Below are 26296 nucleotides of genomic sequence, written 5' to 3'. Positions count from 1 at the left end.
CTCAGTTTGCAGCCACTGCCAGCTGCAGAGCTGTATCTGCCAAGAGAAGAATGCCCTAAAGGGCGCTTCCAAACCACCCTGTCTACACCTTGAGAACTCTTCTTTTTGGAGAACTCCTCCTCCATAGGAAACTGATGAGCAAACCGCTTAGGGGTGAAAATACTTGTTCTGGGTGAGCCCAATAAGTATGCCTTACCTTCTGCCATTGAGGATATAGGGGGTTTTGGTTGCCACCAGGACCTGAGACAGGTCAGAACCCTGAGCCACTTCGAGAGAAGACTACTCCTCAGAGAACTCCCATTCCCCACAATTTTCATTGTTGTCCCATTCCTCAAGCAGACCAGCATTTGTTCAAAGAATGGTCCTCTAGCCCCCATCCTCCTGCACCATTGAAAGAGGGTGAGAATAACCTGTATTTGCATCCCAGACATTCCAAACCAGTGAGAATCCCTAAGAGCTGTACATGTAAGGCAGAATGGGTGCCTAAAATAGGACTTTGAATTTAGGAGCCAGCTAAAAAAGTTAGGAGCCAGTTTTTATTAACTAATGAAGCTTAGGCAGGGCGCAGACTTAAACCCATTGAAAATCTGTGGAATGACTTGAAGACTGTAATCCACAACGATCACCAATCAAATGTAACTGAACTTGAGTTCTACAAAGAAGAGTGGGCAAACATTGCGAAGTCTAGATGTGGTGGTTCTAGCTGGTTCAACAAAATACTGACACAAGGGGGTCATCCTTTTTTTCCAACTCAGTGATTCTGTTTTCAATTTTTTTTTCTGAAATGTTGGTGTTAAATCTTTCATTGAAATGTTTAACCTGGGGGTCCCCAACCACTGGGCCGTGGCCTCTGTGCAGCTGGGCTGCAAAGGCTGCTCTGTCATATGTGCAGCAAGCAAGAGGGCCAGCAGGTGAGCAGGCGGGCGAGCGGGCTGGCGAGTGCATCACTGCAGCTCCGCCCTTACAACCGAAGGCTGCTCTGTTATGTGCAGCCGTGGGGAGCAGAGAGATTACATCATTACATCATCTCTTACTGCCTGCCCTGGCACGCAACAGTGGGAAGCTTCAGCTGGAGGCAGGATCATGACAATCCGCATCTGGTGGCAGGTGACATGGCAAGTGACAATCCACATCTGGTGAGAGGTGACGTAGCAAGTGACAAGCTGCATCTGGTGGCAGGTGACATGGCACGTGACAATCCACATCTGGTGGCAGGTGACGTGGCAAGTGACAATCTGCATCTGGTGGCAGGTGATATGACAAGCTGCATCTGTTGGCAGGTGATGTGGCAAGTGACAATCTGCACCTAGTGGCAGGCGATGTGGCAAGTGACAATCCGCATCTGGTGGCAGGCGATATGGCAAGTGACAATCTGCATCTGGTGGCAGGCAATGTGGTGAGTGACAAGCTGCATCCGGTGGCAGGTGACGTGGAAAGTGACAAGCTGCATCTGGAGGCAGGCGACATGGCAAGTGACAATCCGTATATGGTGGTAGGCGACATGGCAAGTGACAAGCTGCATCTGGTGGCAGGAGACATGGCAAGTGACAAGCTGCATCTGGTGGCAGGTGACAGTGGCAAGTGACAAGCTGCATCTGGTGGCAGGTGATGTAGCAAGTGATAAATTGCATCTGGTGGCAGGTGACATGGCAAGTGACAAGCTGCATCTGGTGGCAGGTGATGTAGCAAGTGACAAATTGCATCTGGTGGCAGGTGACATGGCAAGTGACAAGTTGCATCTGGGGGCAGGTGACAAGGCAAGTGACATGCTGCAACTGCTGGCAGGCAACGTGGCAAGTGACAAGCTGCATCTGGTGGCAGGTGATGTAGCAAATGACAAATTGCATCTGGTGGCAGGTGACATGGCAAGTGACAAGTTGCATCTGGGGGCAGGCGACAAGGCAAGTGACATGCTGCAACTGCTGGCAGGCAACGTGGCAAGTGACAAGCTGAATCTGGTGGCAAGTGACATGCTCAGGGCTCCCACTGATTCTGCATTAGGGTGAGTTGAACTATTTCATTTTATATTACAATGTTATAATAGAAATAATGTGCTTCAATCATCCTGACACCATATCAACCATGGTGACATGATGAAGTGCCAACACCAGCCATTGTCCCGACAAATTGCCCACGAAAAACCAAATTCCCTCTTCCCCCGGGCCTTGGCATCATTTTCTACCACACAGCCGGTCCCAGGTGCCAAAAAGGCTGAGGACAGCTGGTTTAACCCTTTTGCTGTCAAAGCCATTTTTGCATTTTTTGCACACATTTAAAAAATCATTTTAGGCCTAAAGATTACACAAAACCTCAAAACATTATATATTTTCTGAAAGCAGAAGCCCTAGTGATAGTTCCCGTTTTTTATGTCACACAATAATACCGCAAAGGTTCAGTAAAACACACATTAAAGTTAATTTTAGGGAGCACAAAAATGCAATAAATGACCCAATTTTTGGGTAAAATATAAAAGGTTGCACTAAGTAAATAAATATCCAACATGTCAAACCTTAAATTTGCGTGCGCCAAACTTAGGTGACAAACTTCAGTACCCTATATCTTCCACAGGCGACCATTTAAAAGCTTCCAATAGGTTATCAGTTTAGCATTACAAAGGGGGTATAGTGCTAGAATTATTGCTCTCATTCCAGGGTGCATGGCGATATGTAAAATGTGTATCAATATTTTCAGACGTAGGCACCCCGACGCCTGCGTTTACGTTCATAGGTGTGAATATGTGGAAGTGCCTCAATTTTTGGGGGAAACCATTTTATGTGATTGGGTGTAACTTAAATTTTTTACCACTTTTTATTTTTCATCACATAGGGGATAAAAAGTCCCCATGTGGTGATTTTTTTGGTCACAGGTTCTCTTTAATGAGACACCCAGGGTCTAAAAGACTCTGCATGTCTCTCCTGTGCTCCAGTGAATGTAATGCAATGCAAATCGTACCAGATTACATTCTTTCCTGGCTGGGAAACTGTCAACAGGAAGGGCAGTAGAGCAGACATGTGTCCACTCTCCTCCCTCCCCTCTACCCGGGGGCAAACAAACAAAACCCCTGCTAAAAACTCCTGGGATGTATGACATTATTTGCCTAGGACTGGAAACTAGGAAGTAACTGAAAGAATGTAAAAAAGGTTAAAATAAGAAAATATAATATACTTTCCTACGGTGGTGGCTGGTGCTCAAAATTTTTGGGGGGCTCAAACAAACTGAAGAATTCTGAAAAAAAAACATCAATTGCTGCCTCACTGTATCCATCAAACGCAGCCACTGTGCCTATCAAACACAGCCACTGTGCCCACCAAACACAGCCACTGTGTCCATCAAACACAGCCACTGTGTCCATCAAACACAACCACTGTGTCCATCAAACACAACCACTGTGCTCATCAAACACAGCCACTGTGCCATCAAACGCAGCCACTGTGCCATCAAATGCAGCCACTGTGACCATCAAGCGCAGCCACTGTGCCATCAAACGCAACCACTGTGCCCATCAAACACAACCACTGTGCTCATCAAATGCAGCCACTGTGCCATCAAACACAGCCACTGTGCCATCAAACACAGCCACTGTGCCATCAAACGCAGCCACTGTGCCATCAAATGCAGCCACTGTGACCATCAAGCGCAGCCACTGTGCCATCAAATGCAGCCACTGTGCCATCAAACACAGCCACTGTGCCATTAAACGCAGTCACTGTGCCATCAAATTCTGCCACTGTGCCCATCAAACACTTCCACTGTGCCATCAAACACTGCCACTGGGCCCGACAAATGCTGCCACTGTGCCCATTAAATGCTGCCACTGTGCCCATCAAATAGTGCCACTGTGCCCAATCAAATGCTGCCACTGTGCCCATCAAATAGTGCCACTGTGCCCATCAAAAGTTGCCACTGTGACCCCCCGCCCGTTCGCCGTCTGCCCGGAACCTACCCTGTCTCGTTGGCAGGTCAGGCATGCGGGTGACAGCGGAGAGCGGTGGGACCTTGCAGCGAGTCACACAGCGGCTCCTGTGTCCTCTGTTCATCTCCTCTCCTTCTCCTGATAGGCATCCAATCGTGGCGCCTGGCCTTTCAGCCAATCAGGTGATGGGTAACAGACCCGCGCACCTGATTGGCTGAAAGGCGGTTCAGTGTTAGGAAAAAGAATATTCATTCGCTTTTCTAACACACCTGGGTGGACTGCGAGTGCTTGCAGTTCACCTTTCTTGAAGCCTATTAGAGCCTATGGCTCTAATCAGGTGCTTCAACCCCCCCACCCCGTCGCTGTAATTCAGGCACCCAGCATCCGAAAAGAGGCTAGATGCCTGGATAGGGGGTGGCAGCGGGGGCCATGGTTAGATTCACACAATGCATGAATGTATCTTGCATGAAGTCATAGAGGAGGTGACTGGAGAGAGGGGGCTGCGCCTGTGCGCCCTTACAGGATGCACCGTCACTGCTTTCCTATCTATTTACTAAAGTTAAGAGCATAAGCATAAAAGTAGTCAATGGTAACTGAGAGAGTAAAGTTCCCTTTTAAGATCCCTCTCTAATCCTGACATAGTAAATGACACGAAAAAGCTAAAATTTTCCCAATATGAAACTGTTATATATAAATATATATTTGTACTCCTAATGCCCTGTACGCACGATAGGATTTTCCGATGAAAAATGTGTGATAGGACCTTGTTGCGGGAAATTCCGACCATGTATAGGCTCCATCACACATTTTCCATCGGAATTTCCAACACACAAAGTTTGAGAGCTTGCTATAAAATTTCCGACAACAAAATCCGGAAGTCGGAAATTCCGATCGTGTGTACACAAATCCGACACACAAAGTGCCACGCATGCTCAGAATAAATTAAGAGACGAAAGCCATTGGCTACTGCCCCGTTTATAGTCCCGACGTACGTGTTTTACGTCACCGCGTTCAGAACGATCGGATTTTCCGAAAACTTTGTGCGACCGTGTGTATGCAAGACAAGTTTGAGCCAACATACGTCGGAAAAAATCCATGGATTTTGTTGTCGGAATGTCCGATCAATGTCCGACCTTGTGTACAGGGCATAACATTTGCCAAAGTGTCATCAAGAAATAAAAACATGAAAAATTAACAAATTACAATATGAAATCTGCCTAATGATCAGTTTACAGCAGTGTTTCTCACCTTGTTTCAGTCAATGCACCCTTTAAAAATTATGGACAATCTCGAGGCACCCTCCAAAATTATGGATAGTCTTGAGGCACCCCATTCTAAAATGTAAAATCTATTCTAATAGTTTTACATAATGCAGCAACATCTACACACAGGAAACCAAATGTTCGAGGTGATTTATTCTTCCAAAGCAAATAAACTTTTGCAAAAGGTACTGACTAGGATTCAAATAGTTCTCTTCTCCCTCACTCAGCAAATGTGACCCCAACACTGATGGGAAGGGGCAGGGGAGGGTCAGACAAGGATGCTATGCAGGCGATTGACATCCTCCTTATCAACTGATGATGTTGTTGGTCGTTAGGATGCCAGCAGCTAGAAGGTTGTAATAGTGCACAATGAAAACCTGTAGCTTTGTGTAACTAAAAGGACGCCTTCATCCACACGCTGGCTTGTATACAATTTGTGGGCAATTTTTAGGCATTTTGCCAAGGCACCCCTGAAGAAACTTCAAGGCACCCTGGTTGAAAAAGGCTGGTTTGCATCATATAATCTTCATATTGCTTTCATAAAATGGCTTATTCTTATGCGTGGAGGAATATTTCAAGAATATGATTTGTTCACTGAACAGTACACAATGTATTTTTCCTTATATGTTTTTACTTCTAGATCCTTTTCAACCACCACTAAACTCTAACTCATACTAATCACCTGCCAAGCTTCTGGTCTAGCCCTATTCATTTTATTCATAGGAAATAAACATATATATATATAAATATAAACAAGAAATTGTTTTTGGCTCCAAGGAAGAGTGGTTTTTGATTCATTGCTGGTAAAGAACAATTCATCAGAGCATAAAATAATGTAGCAATGTGTCATCTGCTGAGATATACTTTACTGTCATAAAGAAGAAGGTAAGCGGGTAGCCTACAACATAAATATACTAAATACAAAAGATTCTTAAAGCTTTGTTTTGTTGTCTCAAGAATGCAGACAGGAAACTATAAACAAAGCACAAATTCATATTTAAGTCAAGTGGCTACAAATGGAACGTATGGCAGTATTTCTTTATCTGCAGAAAATATTACATCAATATAGGAATCCACCTGTAAATCTCTGTGCCAACCATGGTTGTTTCAATGATATGATTGAGAAGGACTGTTTGTTGCAGTGTTTTTTATTCCCTATACCCGACATATTACAATGTACCAGAACATTACAGTAGCATTTCCAGAATTATAAAATAAAATTGACAGCAGGAGGTATGTCAGCACCTGCCTGATCTACATCCCATACTGTATACAAGGGCCTTTATACAACTATACAATATGCACAAATTATGCTTCTGCCCCTGACTGCATTGCCAAACCAATAACATAATGCAGCCTATAGATTATTCAATTTTCTTTCCTTCCACCATGTGTAAAAGAAAAAAAAAGTCACTTGATTCACCCATCAACACAGTCAGGCTGGTGGCACCCAAATCCATCAATGGATCAACATGGGTACAATCAGATTACCCATAACATGGATTGAATCTCAGCCAGTCCCTGCTGAACCAGCCCAATATCGATCCGTGTATGGCTGGCTTAAGATAACCACCTAACTGGGTAAGAGATAATATGCATAGTAGATAAGCCCATTTTTATAGAAGGGATATACTTCTGCAGAGGTGATTGCAGGGTAGATCAGATCCTCCCCAACCTCCCCAACCTAATACAGCTATCCCTTGGGCCGGCCATACATTATACAATTTTCTTGTCTACTTTGCTTTAGATTTACCTTCAGCTATATAGTGCAAGGGCCTGCCTGATTGCATACAAATTGAAAGTGTTTAGATTTAACAAAACCATATATTATGAGGTTGGATCTAAAGGAAAATGTATAATGTATGTGTAGCGCACGACCCCCATAGGAGCTGCAGTTTGTGTGTTCTATCCATAAATCACATTCACCACATAGCCCATCGCAACCCATAGAAATAGAAACAGTCCATATTGTACTTTTTCTCTTGCTTTTATTTGTATAACATGAACTGGGATAGGAAAAGGGTTTTCTGAGATGCTCTTTTTCTGCTTCATAATCTTTCCTTTGCCTTCTTATGCAAAGACTTAGAACAATGCGGATAATGAAAAGTCACTCTGAATAACTTCTCATGGGAAAACAGAAGTAGTCTGGTCTTTGAAAACAATGAAAACGAATAGCAAAGAGCCACTCTGAATAACTCTTTGCATGTAGACTTGGGTAGATTTACTAGAGAATACATAGGCTGTAGTAAAGAGTCACTCTGAATAACTTCTTCACCCGTAGACCTTTTTAGAACAATCTGTATCTCTATCTGTGCTTGGAGCTCTACCGCCGCCTTTTGACCACTACTTCCCATCTGTACAGTACTTCCAAGTTGAGCTAAAGAAGAGATTACTCTGAATAATTCCTCTCGCCTGACTGATTGGAATCCCGGGGCATTGTTGAACCCAAAGTCACAGGCCATCATCACCTGTCTCACTGACTTGCGTACCAACATCCCTCAGCCTCTGGTAGTACCGCTCCCCTGGGCTTTCACTCACTTGATCAACAGTCCATGTGCCACTCACAAACAGTTGATTGCCCAGTCTTCTTCCGCTTAGTTGCTACTTCTTCCTGATGGTTCCTTCATCCCTCCTCTCCAGTCTGGTGCGCTCCCCTCCCCTCCACCACACACCAGCGACTACATGTTGTGTGGCGTCACTAACTCCTCTCCTCCGCATGACCTGGTCCCCCCCTTCCCCATAGGGGGCTCCGCTTTGCTCCCCGCAGGGGGCTCTCTTTCTGATCTCTCCCTCTCTGGAACTCCCCAACAGTATGTGACCCCAGCTTATATGGGAGTCCCGCCTCCTACCAAACAAATTAATGATTGGCCAGAACTCCACACATGAGCTGCCTGTCACTCAGATCCCAAGTCCAACCTGTCTTCCAGAACCATTTCCACTGAAAGTTCAAGGAGATATCTCTGGGTCCAAGCACAGGTGGCCACACCCTGCACTACACTGACACTCCCAGTTTTCTAAAATAAACAACCAGGCCTGGAATCACAATGCAAGCCTGGCTAAATTTAACTGAAACTGTACTCTGTCATTTAAACACCAAAAGCTCACCTACTTGGAAGTAGGTGACAGCTACATATGGACAAAAATAAAACAAGCCTTCTCTTTCATCCTTAGGTCCCAACAATTTCTCTAGATGCTCCAGATGATATGCATCTTTAATACGTGAGCATCAGATACATAGGCCTGCACAACTTCATATTATACTAATGCTATACGACTAATTGACACAAAGGGGTCAATTTATTCAATGCAATTAGGCTGTTCACTTGCAAGGGAAGTAGTACTTTGCAAAGGGATTTTCCCTAGCACTCAGTGAATAAGATAAGACTCTGCTGGCTGACCATCCAATCATATGCAAGCAAAGGCAAGTTTTCTTTTATTTTCCTTGCACAGGATTGGATATTCTTTGCAAATTTAAATGTTTCCCCATTTTCTCAGTTACAACTCCTCATGATGAGATTTTAATTTGAAGCTAGATATTGTGACCTGAACAAAGGTTTTTACAAAATGTGGTTACTAGAAATGAGCTGAAGTTTTCCAAAGCAGAAACAACATAGAAACAGGAGCAGGATGCCTTTCTTAAAAAGAAAAGTGCTATGTCCACTCATCACTTACTAAAAATTTGATAAGAAAAAAAACAGTAACTGAGTGAGGATCATACCATTAGTTTGATTTTGTGGTGAATCACCCTTTGTGGTAATTGACCACTTTGGTAGGGGTAGTCCAATATGGGGATTATGCAAGTAAGTGAGGGAGGCGCTTCCTCTTTCCCTCTTACTTTACTGTACATGATTCCAACCCTGATATAACCAACCTGTCTTAATAGACTGTGATATGGTTTACCTTGGTGTTCAGTGCGGCATTTTTGGAGAAATTTGAGAATGTTGCTTGCTTCATCAAGTAAACTATTGAGTTCTTTTACAGAAGAGCCAGTAAATTTTCCTTAATACCAAAAGAAAATGAAAAAAAAAAGCAGAACGATTATTAAAGAGTAAAAAAATCAAATAGCATTTACACAAATCAAAATGAAATTGTACCTACCATTTTGAGATGATCCAGATCCTAAAAGATCTGCAGTGTGCAGCTTTGCAAATGAGTCCAGTATAGTGGAGAGCTTTTGTGCCAGGTTTGAAACATGGGAGAATCCTATGAAAAAAATATATTCCATCTAGTTGTTTTCACATTCATTTTTCAGTACATATCCACAGAAGGAAATTTGTTCATAAACTATTTATTGAAAATTGTTAAAGTCTTACTAAACCCAGTAATATGAAAATAGTTAATCTCCTCCACCACCCACCCCCCCCCCCCCCCCCCCCCCCAACAGTGCCCACAGCTTATAAATCTTCTTTTTACATTTTTACATTAAAATATTGCCACTATATACCTTTTTAGGCTGCTCTGTATACCATGGTCATGCGATAAACTGCACTATTTCTCCAGGGCTGAGAGTTCAGGAAGAAGAAGATTTCCACTTCAGCCTGTATACCCGCCCACATGTGATGTCAATATCATGTGACCTGGCTAGCTCTGAGAACAAGTCATTATTCTCTCCAGCATAAAAGACACAACTGAGCATGTACAGGCCGGCTACTCTGCCTGAGTTAGCCGGCTTTCACCAGATAGACCATGCAGGATGGGGAGGATCTGTACATACAGGATAAAACAGCATTTTTACACAGTGCAGAGGATTAACCCCTTAAGTTCCACAGTGAGTATAACAAGCATGCTATGCTGCATATAGAGACAGATTTTACTGTTTTATATATATATATATATATATATATATATATATATATATATATATATATATATAGAGCTACAGCCTGATTCAGCAGATTTTTATGTAGCTTTGAAGTTGGGGAAGGGGGAAACTGATGCATCATGCAACATGACTATGTGCTATACACTCTCCCTATTTGAGAACTACAGGGTAGTGCTTGGTAACAAATATCATTCTGCCTGCATTATTACAGACATGGTTATAAGTGAAAAAAAGCAAGCAACTGAGTGAAAACCTGCACAAAAAGAGTGAAAACTTGAAAATCAAACTCACTTAGTTTGCAGGCTTTGTGACAAACAGATGAAATACATACTGTATATGTGAGATTTTTAACAATTTCTGTCCATACAGTCTTGGGATTTACACAGCATGGGTAAGTCTGTTAGGGCTAACACGTATAGGTCTTCTTTCCAGCTCCACCCTATGATTGGATGGTGAAGGAGAAGAGACAGACTGATAAGCTCATCCCTCTCTCACTCTGCTCTCTTCTCCAATCAGCATGTCCCTTGTTATCACATAAACAGTGCTGCACAATGTACTGGCTCCTTTTACCATTTCTTCTTTTCTCAGTCGGAGCTCTGCTGTACATAGGAATTGTAAAGTCTGACAGCAGGTCAAATCCTGGTACTTACACTGCTTTATTTTAAACAAGTACCAGTAATCTGTGTCTTTTATATCTGCCTGGAGTTCAGCTTTAAAGTATAACTAAAGGGAAAACTTTTTTTTAGTTTTCAATAGAGTGGAGATGGATTAGAACACCTGTCAGTTTTTATTGCTGTCTGTGCCCCTGATGGGAGACCCACTCATTCTATTTGTCCTGTTTACCATTATTATTGAAACTGAAAGTAAAGAAAATACCAAATTTTGGGTTGTCCCCAGATCAGAAATAGAAGGGAAATCTTCCAATAGGGAAAGTAGTTCTGGTGACCCGGGGGGGGGGGGGGGGGGGGGGGCAACAGATTTTACTAATTTGCAGAGATTTGCCTATAGTTCTATTCTAAGTACAACTTTTATATATCTAGCACACGTGTTTAAACCGGAGGTCCGCCCACCCCACAAAAAATTAAAAGTCAGCAGCTACAAATACTGCAGCTGCTGACTTTTAATATATGGACACTTACCTGTCCAGGTAGCCCGTGATGTTGGAACAGCAGCCGATTTTTGGATCGGCTGTTGGGTGCAGCCACTGCCATTGCTGGTAAGGGAACCTAGCAGTGAAGTCTTTTGGCTTCACAGCTGGTTCCCTACTGCGCATGTGTGAGGTGGCCATATTTCTCCTGGGGATCACAGGAGTGCACTTAGATTCAGCCAACAGCGGGTTAAAGCCCACTGTCAGCTGACATCACAGAGCTTGTCCAGGATAATGTCAGGATCTGGCCAGCTACTTGACTGGCAGCTGGCTCAGTATCTTAGTGTGCTGCTGAGAGCCTGAGCCAGGCTCTATCACTCCTCTGCATGGTGCGCCAGTGAGCACTGGCTCTCTGCTCACTGAAGACTGAGAACATTTATGTGATTGCTCAGTTCTCAGTGTTAGAGCCAGAGGGGGGCAGCTGCAGCTGAGATTAATGCTGCAGCCATCTAGGTGAGTATACATGTTTCTTTTTTTGTGACCCCATACTTCTCTTTTAAGATTTGTGACTGTCTTTTAAAAAAACTACCACATGCAAATGCATTTTAAATTAAACTATTTCATTTTTAAAGCAGAGCTTCACCCAAAAGGGGAAGCTCCGGTTGTCTGCCTCCTCCCCCCTCCGCTGCCACATTTGGCACCTTTTGGGGGAGAGTGGGTATCTGATTTTGACAGGTACCTGCTCCCACTTTCGGCTCAGTTCGCCACGGCAAACTGAACGGTAAGTCTGCCCCCCCTCTCTACCTTGCAGCCGGCCCATTCACAAAGTGCAGCGCGCTACATGCATGTGCAGTAGGAAACCAGCTGTGAAGCCGCAAGGCTTCACTGCCAGTTTCCCTTAGTCAATAGGGTGCCGCCAGTACATGATAGTCGATTGAAAGATTGGCTTTGGTGAGGACACCGCTGGATTCCTGAACAGGTAAGTGTCCTAATATTAAAAGTCAGGAGCTACAGTATTTGTATTTTTTTTCTGAAGGAGCCTGGAGCTCCACTTTATGTTCATAATTTAAACACTGAACATTGTCTTTTGAAATAGTTACATACTTAGTTTGGCTGAAAAAAATACACAAGTCCATCTAGTTCAACCAATAAAAGGGAGAAAAAATGTACAATCCTAAATACACAATCCTATACCCACAGTTGATCCAGAAGAAGGCAAAAAAAAACAGCAAAGTATGCTCCAATTTGCTCCAGCAGGGGAAAAAAGTTGTTTCCTGATCCCCCAATAGGCAATCGGATATTCCCTGGATCAACTTTCCCTATAAAAGTTTGTACCCAGTTAGATTATGTACATTTAGGAAAGAATCCAGGCCTTTTTTAACACAATCTACAGAGCTGGACAATACCAGATCTTGAAGGAATCTTTTCCACATTTTCACAGCTCTTACTGTGAAGAAACCTTAACCTATTTGGAGATTAAATCTCTTTTCCTCCAACTGTAAAGAGTGCCCCCTTGTCCTCTGTGATGATGACCTTAAAGTGAATAACTTAACACCAAGTTCACTATATATGGATCCCTTATGTCTTTATACATGTTGATCATATCCCCTTTAAATCAGTAGTAAACCCACAGATTTATTTTTATTTTTTTAAGCCTGTAAGGCAAAAGGCATAATGAGCTAGTATACACCGCATACTAGCTCATTATGAAATACTTACCTTAGAACAAGGTGTCGGCAAGTGATCTCGGTCCACGCCGAGGAAGCAGACATTTTCCCTCTGCGTTTCTTTCGGGTATCGCGGCTCCAGCGCTGTGAGTGGCCGGAGCCCCGATGATGTCACTTCTTTTCGGCAAGGACCGGTGTCTGCCGGACCTTTCAGCTGGGAAACTCAGAGCGCATGCCCCGCTGAAGTCAGCGGCTGCATGCAAGGGGACCATACAGGTTTAGGAGATATTCTTTTTACCTACAGGTAAAACGAATTATATTATAGGCTTACCTGTAGGTCAAACTGAAAAAAAAGGGTATACAACCGCTTTAATCTCTTCTTCTTAAGAGAGAATAAATTCAGTTTCTGTAATCTTTCCTCATAGCTGTGCTCCACCATGCCTCTTATCATTTTGGGTTCTCTTCTGTGCACTTTCTCCAGTTCCCGATATCGTTTTTGTGAACTGCTGCCCCAAAATTGAACTGCATATTCCATACTAATGATTTGTACAGGGGCAAAATGATGTCTCTCTCTGGAGTCCATACATCTCTTAATACATGAAAGGACTTGGCTCACTTTAGAAACCACAGCTTGGAATTGCATGCCATTATTGATCTACCAGAACACACAGATCCTTCTTCACTATCGATTCCTGCAGTTGTACTCCCCTAGTATGTATGATGCATGCATATTCTTAGCCCCCAAGTGCATAACTTTACATTTATCATCATTAATCCTCATTTGCCACATAGTTGCCCAAATAAACAGTGCATTGAAGTCGGCTTGTAAATTGGAGACATCCTGTAAGGATGTTCTTCCCCTGCATAGCATGGTGTCATCTGCAAACACTGAAATGGTACTTTTAATCCCAGATCCTATATCCTTAATAAATATATTAAAAATAAGGGTCCCAACACTGAACCTTGGGGTACACCACTGATAACCTTAGACCATTCATAGTATGAAGCATTAACCACTACTCTCTGAATGCGGCCTTTTACCCGGTTTTCTATACATTTTTTAAACTGATTTTTCAAAGCCTCTAAACCAGTGATGACAAACCTTGGCACCCCAGATTTGTTTTGGAACTACTTTTTCCATGATGCTCATGCACTTCTGCACTCTGCACTCTGGGGTGCCAGGGTTCGCCATCACTGCTCTAGACTTTTATCTTACATATTAGCCGTGTGTGGGGAACTGTGCTAAGCGCTTTTGCAAAATCCAGGTATACCACGTCCACCGCCACTCCTTTGTCCAAGGTTTTACTTACCTCCTCATTAAAAAAAAAAAACAGGCTTGTTTCACAACTTCTCTCTTTGATGAATCCATCCTGCCTGTTGCTTAAAAAATGTTTTTCCAGCAAGGGACCCGTCTATGTGGTCTTTTATTAAACTCTCCAATATCTTCCCAACTATAGAAGTTAAACTAACAGTCTATAGGTACTTAGTAAAGACTTTAATTCCTTTTTAAATATAGGCACCACATTGGCCTCACACCATTTCAATGGTACTATTCCAGTCATTAAATAGTCCCTAAAAATTAGAAACAATGGCTTTGAAATAGCAGAGCTCAAATACTTTCAACTTTCATGTTTCATATTATCCTTGATTAACCACTTGCCGCCCACCATATAGCAGAATGACGGCGGGAAAGTGGTTTCAATATCCTGACTGGGCGTCATATGACGTCCGCAGGATATTGAGCCGCTGCGCGCCCCCAGGGGCGTGCATCGCAGCGATCGTTGTTGTGGTGTGTCAGTCTGACACCCCGCAACACCGATCTAGGTAAAGAGTCTCTGACGGAGACTCTTTACCACGTGATCAGCCGTGTCCAATCACGGCTGATCACGATGTAAATAGGAAGAGTCGGTGATTGGCTTTTCCTCACTCGTGCCTGACAGACGCGTGTAGAGGAGAGCCGATCGGCTGCTCTCCCTCGGATCCTACCCAGGACCACCAGGGAAATACTGATCTGTGCCCAGGCAGCTGCCAATCAATGCCCACTCACAATGCCTACCACTGCCAGTGCAACCAGGGATTCCTATCAGTGTCGCGTATCAGTGCAGCGTATCAGTGCCCATCAGTGCCACATATCAGTGCCCAGCAGTGTCGCCTATCAGTGCCCATCAGTGCCGCCTATCAGTGCCCATCAGTGCCACCCATAAGAACCCATCTTTGCAGCCTTTCAGTGCCATCAGTGTCGCCTATCAGTGCCCATCAGTGCCACCCAGTGGCACCCATGAGTGCCCATCAGTGCCACCTATCAATGCCCATCAGTGCTGCATATCAGTGCCACCCATCAGTGCCGCCTACCAGTGCCCATCAGTGCCGCATATCAGTGCCCATCGTCAGTGCCTGTCAGTGCCCGCTCATTGGTGCCCCCTTTGGTGCCGCCTTATCAGTGCCTGTCAGTGCCGCCTTATCAGTGCCCATCAGTGAAAGAGAAAACGTACTTATTTACCAAATTTTTTAACAGAAACAAAAGCAAAACTTTTATTTTTTTCAACATTTTTGGTCTTTTTTTATTTGTTTAGCAAAAAATAAAAACCGCAGAGGTGATCAAATACCACCAAAGGAAAGCTCTATTTGTGGGAACAAAATGATAAAAATTTAGTTTGGGTACAGTGTTGTATGACAGCGCAATTGTCATTCAAACTGTGACAGCGCTGAAAGCTGAAAATTGGTCTGGGCAGGAAGGTGTATAAGTGCCCTGTATTAAAGTGGTTAAAAAAACTCTTTTTTTGTTTTGTTAAAAGGTAACATTTACCCTTTATTTTTTAGAGGGGTAGTCAGTGAATTTGATTTAAAGAATCTAATACCAGTGATTAGCTTTCATTATTGTACTCTAAATCAAGATCTATGCACATTTTTTAGAACAGTACAAACAATAATTCAGCAGTAGAGAGATACTTATATTATTTGCTGTGCTCTGTAGCTCAGTAAACGTTGTACTTATTATATATGTGGGGAGACAGAGAGAATGTGATCAGAGCAGTACACAGCTATAAAAAAACATCTCTCAAAAACATGTCTGATTAATGTTGTACAAACAATGTGAATCAATTTTCACTTGAAGCAATAGGCCAAATTATAATAATTACCCATATTTGAAGACTAATTATTTTATCTCATCCGCGCCAAGAACATAGCACGTTTGCTAATAGAGTTTTGAAGATTCATGAATGTTTGCCAAGATGAGCTTCCTATCACAGAAAGACACTAAAAGCTCTAGCCTGTATTACTGGAACATATGTGTCTGCATATTTTCTACAGGTGAAAATTAAAAGAGTTGATAAGGTCTTTCCAAGCTTTTAAATGGTTCCACATGCTATAATATGTGATGTACTTACTCATAAATGGATGGCAGTTTCAGTTCTGCATAATTAAAGTGAACATAGATTTATTGACATTCAATGAGGAAACTGGTACGATAGAAAATAATACCTTAAAGCAGAGCAGCCCCAAGCCTCCTCTTCTGGGGTCCCCTGCTGGTTATCTTGGCTCCTGCTCTTTTGTCTGCCCCTATAGCAAGCCGCTTGCTATGGGGGCAGACGTGCACGTTTGCTCCTGAGCCATGCTGTGTGTGTCCATAGACACATACAGTACAACTCTGTTCTGCTCTCTGCTCACAGGATTTGACTGACGGTAGCAGGAGCCAATGGCTCCCACTGCTGTCCAGTCCTACAGGACTGCTAGAGTGCTGAAAGGTCTCTTGCCCAGGGGTGCAGGGGGTACAGCCCATACAGATGTAGGGGACTCAGGCATCCCGAGGGCCCGGCCCTTTGGGCCCGCACCTGGGCCCCAACTTGGCACCACCCTTTTGTTTCTTTCCACCCCTACACTAGTCCCGACTTAAATGGCGCTGCCCGCTGCACTGGTTCCTGACTCCCAGCCGTTGCACTCGAGGGGTGCAGAAATGAGTACCCCCCCCCCTTGGAAATTCCATGGTACCATCCACTTGCTCCTCTCCTCCCCCTCCTTTGATGGCCACTTCGTTCTCCTAACCATCCCTGGTCTCAGTGTGTGGAGACAGGTGGCTCGGGATGCGCGGTTGTCCTGGAAAGAGCGGATCCCGATATTGCTCTGTCCCTCCAGCATGCCTGAGGTTCTCACACACATCCCTTCTCCCACCCCCCTCTCCCTGCCCGTATGCTACTGGATCTAGGGGGGCAGGAAGATTAAACCGGCCCATCCAAGTGAGTGAGCACTGTGACCAGACCCTGCCCTCTCTCTCTCCCTGCTCCCTCTCTCTCCCTGCCCCCTCTCTCTATCCCACCCTGCCCCCCTCTCTTTCCCTGCCCCTCTCTCTCTCTCTCTCTCCAGCCCCCTCTCTCCCTCCCCCTGCCCCTGTCTCTCTCCCTCTGCCCCCTCTCTTTCCCCCCCTCTTTCTCTATCTCTCCCCGACCCCTCTCTCTCCCTGCCCCCTCTACCTCTCTCTGCCCCCCTCTCTCTCTCCCTGCCCCCACTCTCTCTCTCTCTACCCCCCTCCCCCTCTCTCTGCCTGCCCTTCCCCCCTCTCTCTCCCTCCCCCTCCCTACCTCACCCCTCCCCCTCTCTCTCTCTTTCCCTGCCCTCACTCTCTCTGTTCTCCCCCCTCTCTCTCTCTCTGCCCCCTCTTTCCTCCCTCCCCCTCTCTCTCTGCCCCCTCTCTTGCTACCTGCTCCCCCTGCTTTCTCTCTGCTCCCCTCCCTCTCTGCCCTCCCTCCCTTTCTATCACCCTGCCTCCTCTCTCTCTACCCTCCCCCTCTCTCTCCCTGCCCCCTCTTTCTCTCCCTGCCCCCACTCTCTCTCTGCCCCCCTGATCTCTTTCTGCTCCCCTCCCTCTTCCCCTTCTCTCTGCCCATCCTCCTCTCTATCCCCCTCACTCTCTCTCTCCCCTCCCTCTCTGCCCTCCCTCCCTCTCTCTCTCCCTGCCCTCTCTCTCTGATCTCTCTGCCCCCTCTCTCTCTCTTTCTCTCTGCTCTCTCTCTCTATCCCTGAAATTTCTCTCTCTCTCTCCCCCTGTCCCCTCTCCCTCTCTCTCTCTCTCTGTCCTCCCCCTCTCTCTCCCTGCCCCCTCTTTCTCTCCCTGCCCCCCCTCTCTCTTCCTGCCCCCTGATCTCTCTCTGCTCCCCTCCCTCTCCCCCTCCTCTCTGCCCATCCTCCCCTCTCTCTCCCCCTCACTCTCTCTCTCTCTCCCCTCCCTCTCTCTCTTTCTCTCTCTCTGCCCCCCCTCTCTCTCTTTCTCTCTGCCCTGCAATTTTTTTCTCTCTCCCCCTGCCCTCCCTCCCTCCCTCTCTCTCTCCCTGCCCTCTCTCTCTGATCTCTCTGCCCCCTCTCTCTCTCTTTCTCTCTGCTCTCTCTCTCTATCCCTGAAATTTCTCTCTCTCTCTCCCCCTGTCCCCTCTCCCTCTCTCTCTCTCTGTCCTCCCCCTCTCTCTCCCTGCCCCCTCTTTCTCTCCCTGCCCCCCCTCTCTCTTCCTGCCCCCTGATCTCTCTCTGCTCCCCTCCCTCTCCCCCCTCCTCTCTGCCCATCCTCCCCTCTCTCTCCCCCCTCACTCTCTCTCTCTCTCCCCTCCCTCTCTCTCTTTCTCTCTCTCTGCCCCCCCCCTCTCTCTTTCTCTCTGCCCTGCAATTTTTTTCTCTCTCCCCCTGCCCTCCCTCCCTCCCTCCCTCTCTCCCTGCCCTCTCCCTCTTTATCCTCTCTCTCTCTCTCTCTCTCTCTCTCTCTCTCTCTCTCTCTCGCGCTCTCTGCCAGCACTGGAAATAGTTTTACCCCAGTCTGTTTATTAAACTCCTTCCTTCCCATCATCTACCTATAGATGTTATGTATAATAGTATAATAGAATGACTTTATTAACGTTATCCACTTAAAGTGGTATTAAACCCCAAAGTTTTCTTTCATTTATTTTCACCTGTTGATCCTGCTAGTAAGTCTGTTGTTTTTCAAAAGAACAAGCTGTCTTACAGATGTAGCAGTTAGAGGGTTGAGACAAACCATTTAACACTAGCAGAGGTGCTTACAATGATCAGTTTCAGTTTTTTATTTATGTTAAACCTTTATCCCAAAAAGGAAAAAAAATGTTTGCTGTAACTGATTATAAATTGTGAGCTGGAGTTTGGCTACAATTTGTTTAGTGTACCTAAATCTGCTAGTGCATCTAATACCCCTGCCCCTCAGACTGTTGTCCAAATGTGTCTCTATTGCTCCTTCATCCAGAGTGGGGGCACTCTAATACAAGGTGTGTTATTGGCCAGATCACCAGGGGAAAATAAAAAGCCTAAAAAAAGAAAACAAATGCTGCCACCACATCTAAGTATTGGTAAGCTGTAAATTGTATTCCTCTCCATTCATAGCGGATTTGGTGGGATGGCCAGTGGGCGGACCCTGGGGAATGTTGGTGGTCAGGCCCGGGTGGCCCAGGCCTAAGACTGTGTAAGGGGCCCCAAATTTTGTGATGGCTGCCCTGCTCTTGCCCACTGACTTCATCTTTTTAAAATTGGAAGGGATAGTGCTGACCTCTTACCAGAAGACTCACTTCTTAGGGGGGCTATTTACAGCACTCCACGAGGGACATTGGGCCCCAGTGCCAGACAGTGACAGACAAGTGACCACTGGCCAGTGAGGGTAGGGATGGTCTCTACTTTAAACAGGCCCATGTGTATCTCCCATTAGTTAAAGCACTTGCTTAGGTCAGAGACTTGTTGGTTGTTGGATGTTGGTTATGCTCTGTTCATAAATATGCTGCTTTGTTGTTTGCCAATTGTGTAACTGGTACACACTTAAAATTGTCATAGTTTATTGATACTGATGTTTTACCCTGCTGAGCATTTTAGCCTGAATAAATTACCCTTTTCTTAGCCTTAAGATGTGTCAGAGGGTGTGGTACTGTTTAGGGGGTTGTCAGCACCAGGAACAGAGGGACCCAACCATTCAGCAGCCCCTTCAGTGGTGGTGCTTCATATATGTTTAAAGTCGTTTTAAAGACTCAGAATGCATGAAGGTAATGAACCTGTGTGCAGCGGCCCCAGCCCCCACTAATACTCACCTGAGCTACTTCTTGATCCAGCGGTGTGCATGAGAGCTGAGCTTATCCTGGGTCTTTTATACCCCATTGGCTGAGACAGCAGTGGGAGCCATTGGCTCCTACTACTGTCAATCACAGCCAGTGAGCCAATGAAGGGAAAGCAGGGCAGAGCCGCGGCTCTGTGTGTCTTATGGATGTATAGAACGGGGTTCGGGAGCAAGCGCGCACCAGTTCCCCAGTGCAAGCAGATTGCTATTGGGGGCACTGGCTGATAAGGAGGAGTCAGGATCACCTCCGGGAAGAGGAGGACCGCAAAACCACTGCACAGAGCAGTTGAGTATAACATGTTTGTTATTAAAAAAAAAAAAAAAAAAGCCTTTACTGTCACTTTGAATAAACCTAAACTGATTGGCAACTAACATATCATTGGGATAGTTGTCATCCTTCTCTCCTCAATATCCTACTGATATGACCCACTGACGTATGTGAACATGGGAGAACTACCCAGTGAAATTTTTTTTCTTAGATGACAAAGCCATTAGTTACCTTGCTAAGATCTTTACAGAAGAACTGCAAAAGTACATTTGAAGCTTCAAAATAGATCTTCAATGGTGTATACATTTAAAGGACCCCTCAAACTGCAAAATTAATGTTTTTCTTATAGTCAAAGTTTTGTTGCGTACATGTACTCAGTACACCTTTTTTTCCAATTGTAGTTACATTTTAGTTTTACCATCCTCTGTATAATTAAATACATAGGTACTGGCATTTTGAGGAGCACATGTGGCCTTACAAATTTTTTATTTTACCTGTCATTTTACCTGTTACTAATGGGTCAAATTCAAGTACTTGTAAAAGAAAGTACCCTCAAATTTGCATCACTAAACTCTAATGCAAGATTTAAATACATATATTGTATATGGCTTTAAAAAATGCAGTCTCATTTTCATGTAATATAATAGGTAGCAAACTCTGCATATAACATAATAATCAAAGTTTTTGGAATTTTAAAAAACCCACGTGGATCTTTAGGATAAAGGCATCTAAAAAATAGGATAATTAGACCTAGGTATTCCTGACAATGATATGAGATTAGAGCAGAGGTTTGATGGTGCCCATGACTAAAAATAGGTTCTGATTTAGTCTTCTTGCATCACAAAAATCTGTGTGAACAGTAGGTACTTAGAATAACAACTGAAGAAATGCACAAATCTGGAAAAAGTTACAAAAGCATCGGGTGCTCATCAGTTCACAGTAAAAAAAGACTGCCTACAAATGGATTAAATGTAACACTTTTGTCCTGCTCCCTGAGAGTGGGCATCTTACAGTGATCAGACTAGTGCAGCGTGCAATGCTTAAAGAGGTGGGAAAGAATATTAGGTTAACAGTCCAGGGCATGTAGACATTTTTTTAACTTGTCCAAAGCTATCCGTTTGCATCCAATATTAGAAAATAATTAACAAGAATGGTGATCATGAATGGACACCACAAGGAAACATATTGCTTTCCAAAACACACCGCTTCATGTCTGAAGTTTGCAAAAGATCATCTAAATATTCCACAGGACTTTTAGGACAGTATTTTGTGGATAAATAAGGCAAATATTGAAATCCTGTGCAGAATAGTGCAATGCTAGGTTTGGAGGTAAAAAAAAAACACCTTACACAACACCTACACCCCATACCATCTGAAAACCATAGAGTGTATAAAAAGGGTGCAGCGCTATAAATTCAAAGTGATTCAAAGAAAATGAGCAGTAGTGAATACTATTACATGAACAATATTATTAGATAAAATGATAAGTGTCTATCGCAGATGAATCAGGCAATCCACATTGATAATCGAACACTAATAATCACCACGTGAGTTTATAATAAACACCAAAAAGACACAAAATAGTCCTCTAAGTATTGGAAGTGAAACATGAATATTGGGCTTCGAGATGGTGGATGCTGTATAGGTTTTACAGTCTGGTAGCAACCATGTAAATCAGGAGATACTCCGAAGATGGAAATGAGACTATATGAAAAATCTTGATGACCTTCTTCGGAAATGTAATAAAACAGATACAAACGTGCAGATACCACCACCCATGTAAAATGGAGGCTTACCGAAGAGCTAGGACCCAAAACAGCGTACGCTGTATGAGTCAGGAAAGCTTTATACAGTTGCCCTCTGGCGGATGATGAGGAGATCCCCCCGATACATTGAAGTCCTAGGGAAGCCTCGCTAAGGTGTCTTTTCTGGGTTGAAGTTAGAGATGTCCTTGGACTAACCCCACAAAGGAAAGAAGAAGGACCATAAAGTGTAATTCCGTAAATAAGTAAAATTTATTAAAAAGAAACACACTTACATTGTAAGAAGAGCAAAACAAGCGCTTGTGAATAAAAATGGTGGCAGTGGAGTCCTCCCGACGCGTTTCGTCTCATAGGACTTCTTCTGGGGTACCTACCCACTGCTGCCATGTTCCTTTTTATAGGTACTAAGACCCCTGTATTAAGAATCCAGCCCCCAACTTCAATCGACTGCACTTCCGGGTTTCGCCAAGATGGCGGACCCGCGTGCGTCTCAAGCCTCCATCTCGTGCGTTCCAGCGCCCCCATCACAAGTAGACATAATAAGTCCGGAAAGGAGGTAGCACATCTATATTATCCCCCCTTTTTTTGAATGTGGCCCGTCGCTCGCTGCAATACAAAGCATATGAAAGCGAAGCAGCCCACCGGACACACGTTCGTCTGCGTTCCACTCTCTGCGCATGCACACGGCGTGACGTAGTTACCCAAACGTCACACGTGCGTGCGTCGAGACGTGACTCACCTACTGTCTGTAACGTTTAGGGGAAGTCACATGATCGGAACTGGGTTATGTATACAAGGAAGGGGTTGGATTGGCCTGAATATAATCGGACGAACAGGAAGTAACTCAGCAGTGTACGCACTGAATGTAAAATGACATAGAAGGCTATGTATAAAGGTTAAGTTTGTTGTTAGATGCGGTAAGCATACCTCATCCATCAAAAAAGATTGTGGATAATAGAAAAGCCCCATATATTAAATAAAAGTAAGCTTGGGAGATGGATTCCCATGTTTCTAAATGCTAAATTATATGCATATATAACAGTTCTTGTGTTTCCCTAAAATCAGCAAAAAGCATGTACGGTTTGTATATATTAAGAAAAACCCAATGTTTACATAACAAAAAGTTGTACATGTATGTGTAACAATAATAATCGCAGAGAGCATATAAAAAACATTATTAAATAAAAATAAAATTATGTCTATTCTTCCAAAGAGTCTGTGAGTAGGTGTGTATAGATACTAACACTCATACCTACATCGCCTGATCTAAAAATATATTTTTTATTAATGAAAGTGATTTTTCCTTTTAACTGAAAATTTAAGTCACTAAGGCCTATGATTCATCTATGAACGCATTGATATCTACCTCAACGTTCAGACCCTGCGGAAAAAAAGTTTGTAATTCATATGCCCAAAACATTTCCAGGCGGGATACTACATTGTGAAGAAACATTGGGATGTGCTGAAGCAGGATAATATGTTGGGTACACTCCTTCCTGGTGACGCCAAAGTCATATTCCGGGGAGCACCTTCACTACAGGGCCGGATAGCCCCCAATGTAATTAATCCACCATCCCGTACTTCTTTTTTTCATAATATGACAGGCTTCTACCCGTGTAGAAAATGTGTTGTTTGTCAACACAACACACTTGACAAGCAGAAAGTTACAGAGTTTACATCTACCACCACGGGGAAAAAATATACAGTGAAACCGTTCTGCACGTGTAGCACAAGATATATAGTGTATCTCATCACTTGCCCGTGCCGCAAACAATATATAGGACGTACCACTAGAACATTCACAACCAGAGTAGGAGAACATATAGCCCTAATTAAAAGCAGGGACCCCAAACATACCGTACCTAAACACTATAAACAATTTCATAATAGCAATCCTGCTGGCTCACAATTTGTCATCATAGATAAGTATGTCCCACCATGGAGGGGAGGAGCCAAAATTAGAGGAGTATCCCGCCTGGAAATGTTTTGGGCATATGAATTACAAACTTTTTTTCCGCAGGGTCTGAACGTTGAGGTAGATATCAATGCGTTCATAGATGAATCATAGGCCTTAGTGACTTAAATTTTCAGTTAAAAGGAAAAATCACTTTCATTAATAAAAAATATATTTTTAGATCAGGCGATGTAGGTATGAGTGTTAGTATCTATACACACCTACTCACAGACTCTTTGGAAGAATAGACATAATTTTATTTTTATTTAATAATGTTTTTTATATGTTCTCTGCGATTATTATTGTTACACATACATGTACAACTTTTTGTTATGTAAACATTGGGTTTTTCTTAATATATACAAACCGTACATGCTTTTTGCTGATTTTAGGGAAACACAAGAACTGTTATATATGCATATAATTTAGCATTTAGAAACATGAGAATCCATCTCCCAAGCTTACTTTTATTTAATATATGGGGCTTTTCTATTATCCACAATCTTTTTTGATGGATGAGGTATGCTTACCGCATCTAACAACAAACTTAACCTTTATACATAGCCTTCTATGTCATTTTACATTCAGTGCGTACACTGCTGAGTTACTTCCTGTTCGTCCGATTATATTCAGGCCAATCCAACCCCTTCCTTGTATACATAACCCAGTTCCGATCATGTGACTTCCCCTAAACGTTACAGACAATAGGTGAGTCACGTCTCGACGCACGCACGTGTGACGTTTGGGTAACTACGTCACGCCGTGCGCATGCGCAGAGAGTGGAACGCAGACAGACGTGTGTCCGGTGGGCTGCTTCGCTCTCATATGCTTTGTATTGCAGCGAGCGACGGGCCACATTCAAAAAAAGGTGGGATATTATAGATGTGCTACCTCCTTTCCGGACTTATTATGTCTACTTGTGATGGGGGCGCTGGAACGCACGAGATGGAGGCTTGAGACGCACGCGGGTCCGCCATCTTGGCGAAACCCGGAAGTGCAGTCGATTGAAGTTGGGGGCTGGATTCTTAATACAGGGGTCTTAGTACCTATAAAAAGGAACATGGCAGCAGTGGGTAGGTACCCCAGAAGAAGTCCTATGAGACGAAACGCGTCGGGAGGACTCCACTGCCGCCATTTTTATTCACAAGCGCTTGTTTTGCTCTTCTTACAATGTAAGTGTGTTTCTTTTTAATAAATTTTACTTATTTACGGAATTACACTATATGGTCCTTCTTCTTTCCTTTGTGGGGTTGGTCCAAGGACATCTCTAACTTTCACCCAGAAAAGACACCTTAGCGAGGCTTCCCTAGGACTCCAATGTATCGGGGGGATCTCCTCATCATCTGCCAGAGGGCAACTGTATAAAGCTTTCCTGACTCATACAGCGTACGCTGTTTTGGGTCCTAGCTCTTCGGTAAGCCTCCATTTTACATGGGTGGTGGTATCTGCACGTTTGTATCTGTTTTATTACATTTCCGAAGAAGGTCATCAAGATTTTTCATATAGTCTCATTTCCATCTTCGGAGTATCTCCTGATTTACATGGTTGCTACCAGACTGTAAAACCTATACAGCATCCACCATCTCGAAGCCCAATATTCATGTTTCACTTCCAATACTTAGAGGACTATTTTGTGTCTTTTTGGTGTTTATCATAAACTCACGTGGTGATTATTAGTGTTCGATTATCAATGTGGATTGCCTGATTCATCTGCGATAGACACTTATCATTTTATCTAATAATATTGTTCATGTAATAGTATTCACTACTGCTCATTTTCTTTGAATCACTTTGAATTTATAGCGCTGCACCCTTTTTATACACTCTACGGTTTTCAGCAAAATTTCTATTTGCAGTGTCAGCAGCTTATATGTTTTCTGATTAGTATGGTTTAGAGTTAGCGCAAGGTTATTTTTATTTTGTACACATCTGAAAACCATGGCAAAGGGATCATCATGATTTGGGGCTGCTTTCCCATCTCCTGGCCTCAACAGCAAGCTACTGTTTTCTCAAACAATGGATTCAAAACAAGAAAGAGCCATACTGAATCCCTGAAATATCAATTAATTGAAACTTGAAACTGCAAAAAATAAACTAAACTGTTGCCTTCTTATCTGAAAAAGGAATATCTCCCTCACTGCGGTAAATAAACCAATCTGTACAATTGGGGATGCACATGGCCACGCATCAAAGCCCGAGGGACAAGGCCTAGCTATAATAGGACTTTATTAAATTACATTTTCTGTTTCTGTATGTTGTGATTTACTTATAGGGAGCGGTGACAATAAAAAAAAACATCCACCAAAACCTCCAAACAATATGAGAACAATTCTCACACAAAAATCAAAAGTGATAATATCAACAGAGGTATAAATTGAATCTCAAATAGCACTTATCACCCATAATGCCCACATACTTGGGTTCTGTCTTCAGAGGTGAAAGTGGTAAAACACATTCAAATTGCAAA

General features: G+C 43.7%; 1 protein-coding gene across 1 annotated transcript in view; it reads right to left on the bottom strand.

Moving 5' to 3' along the window:
- The window catches only part of LOC141128042 (uncharacterized), a 728240-nt gene that overhangs the window by 491923 nt on the left and 210021 nt on the right, over positions 1-26296 (bottom strand). The window contains 2 exon segments of the mRNA XM_073615085.1: positions 9076-9174; positions 9274-9378. Of these exon segments, the coding sequence (XP_073471186.1) occupies positions 9076-9174; positions 9274-9378 (204 nt within the window).

Source organism: Aquarana catesbeiana, linkage group LG02, assembly GCF_042186555.1.
Source record: "Aquarana catesbeiana isolate 2022-GZ linkage group LG02, ASM4218655v1, whole genome shotgun sequence".
NCBI classification, from domain to species: Eukaryota; Metazoa; Chordata; class Amphibia; order Anura; family Ranidae; genus Aquarana; species Aquarana catesbeiana.
The sequence above is the reverse complement of the archived record's forward strand: the minus strand, read 5'-3'. Positions and strand labels throughout refer to the sequence as shown.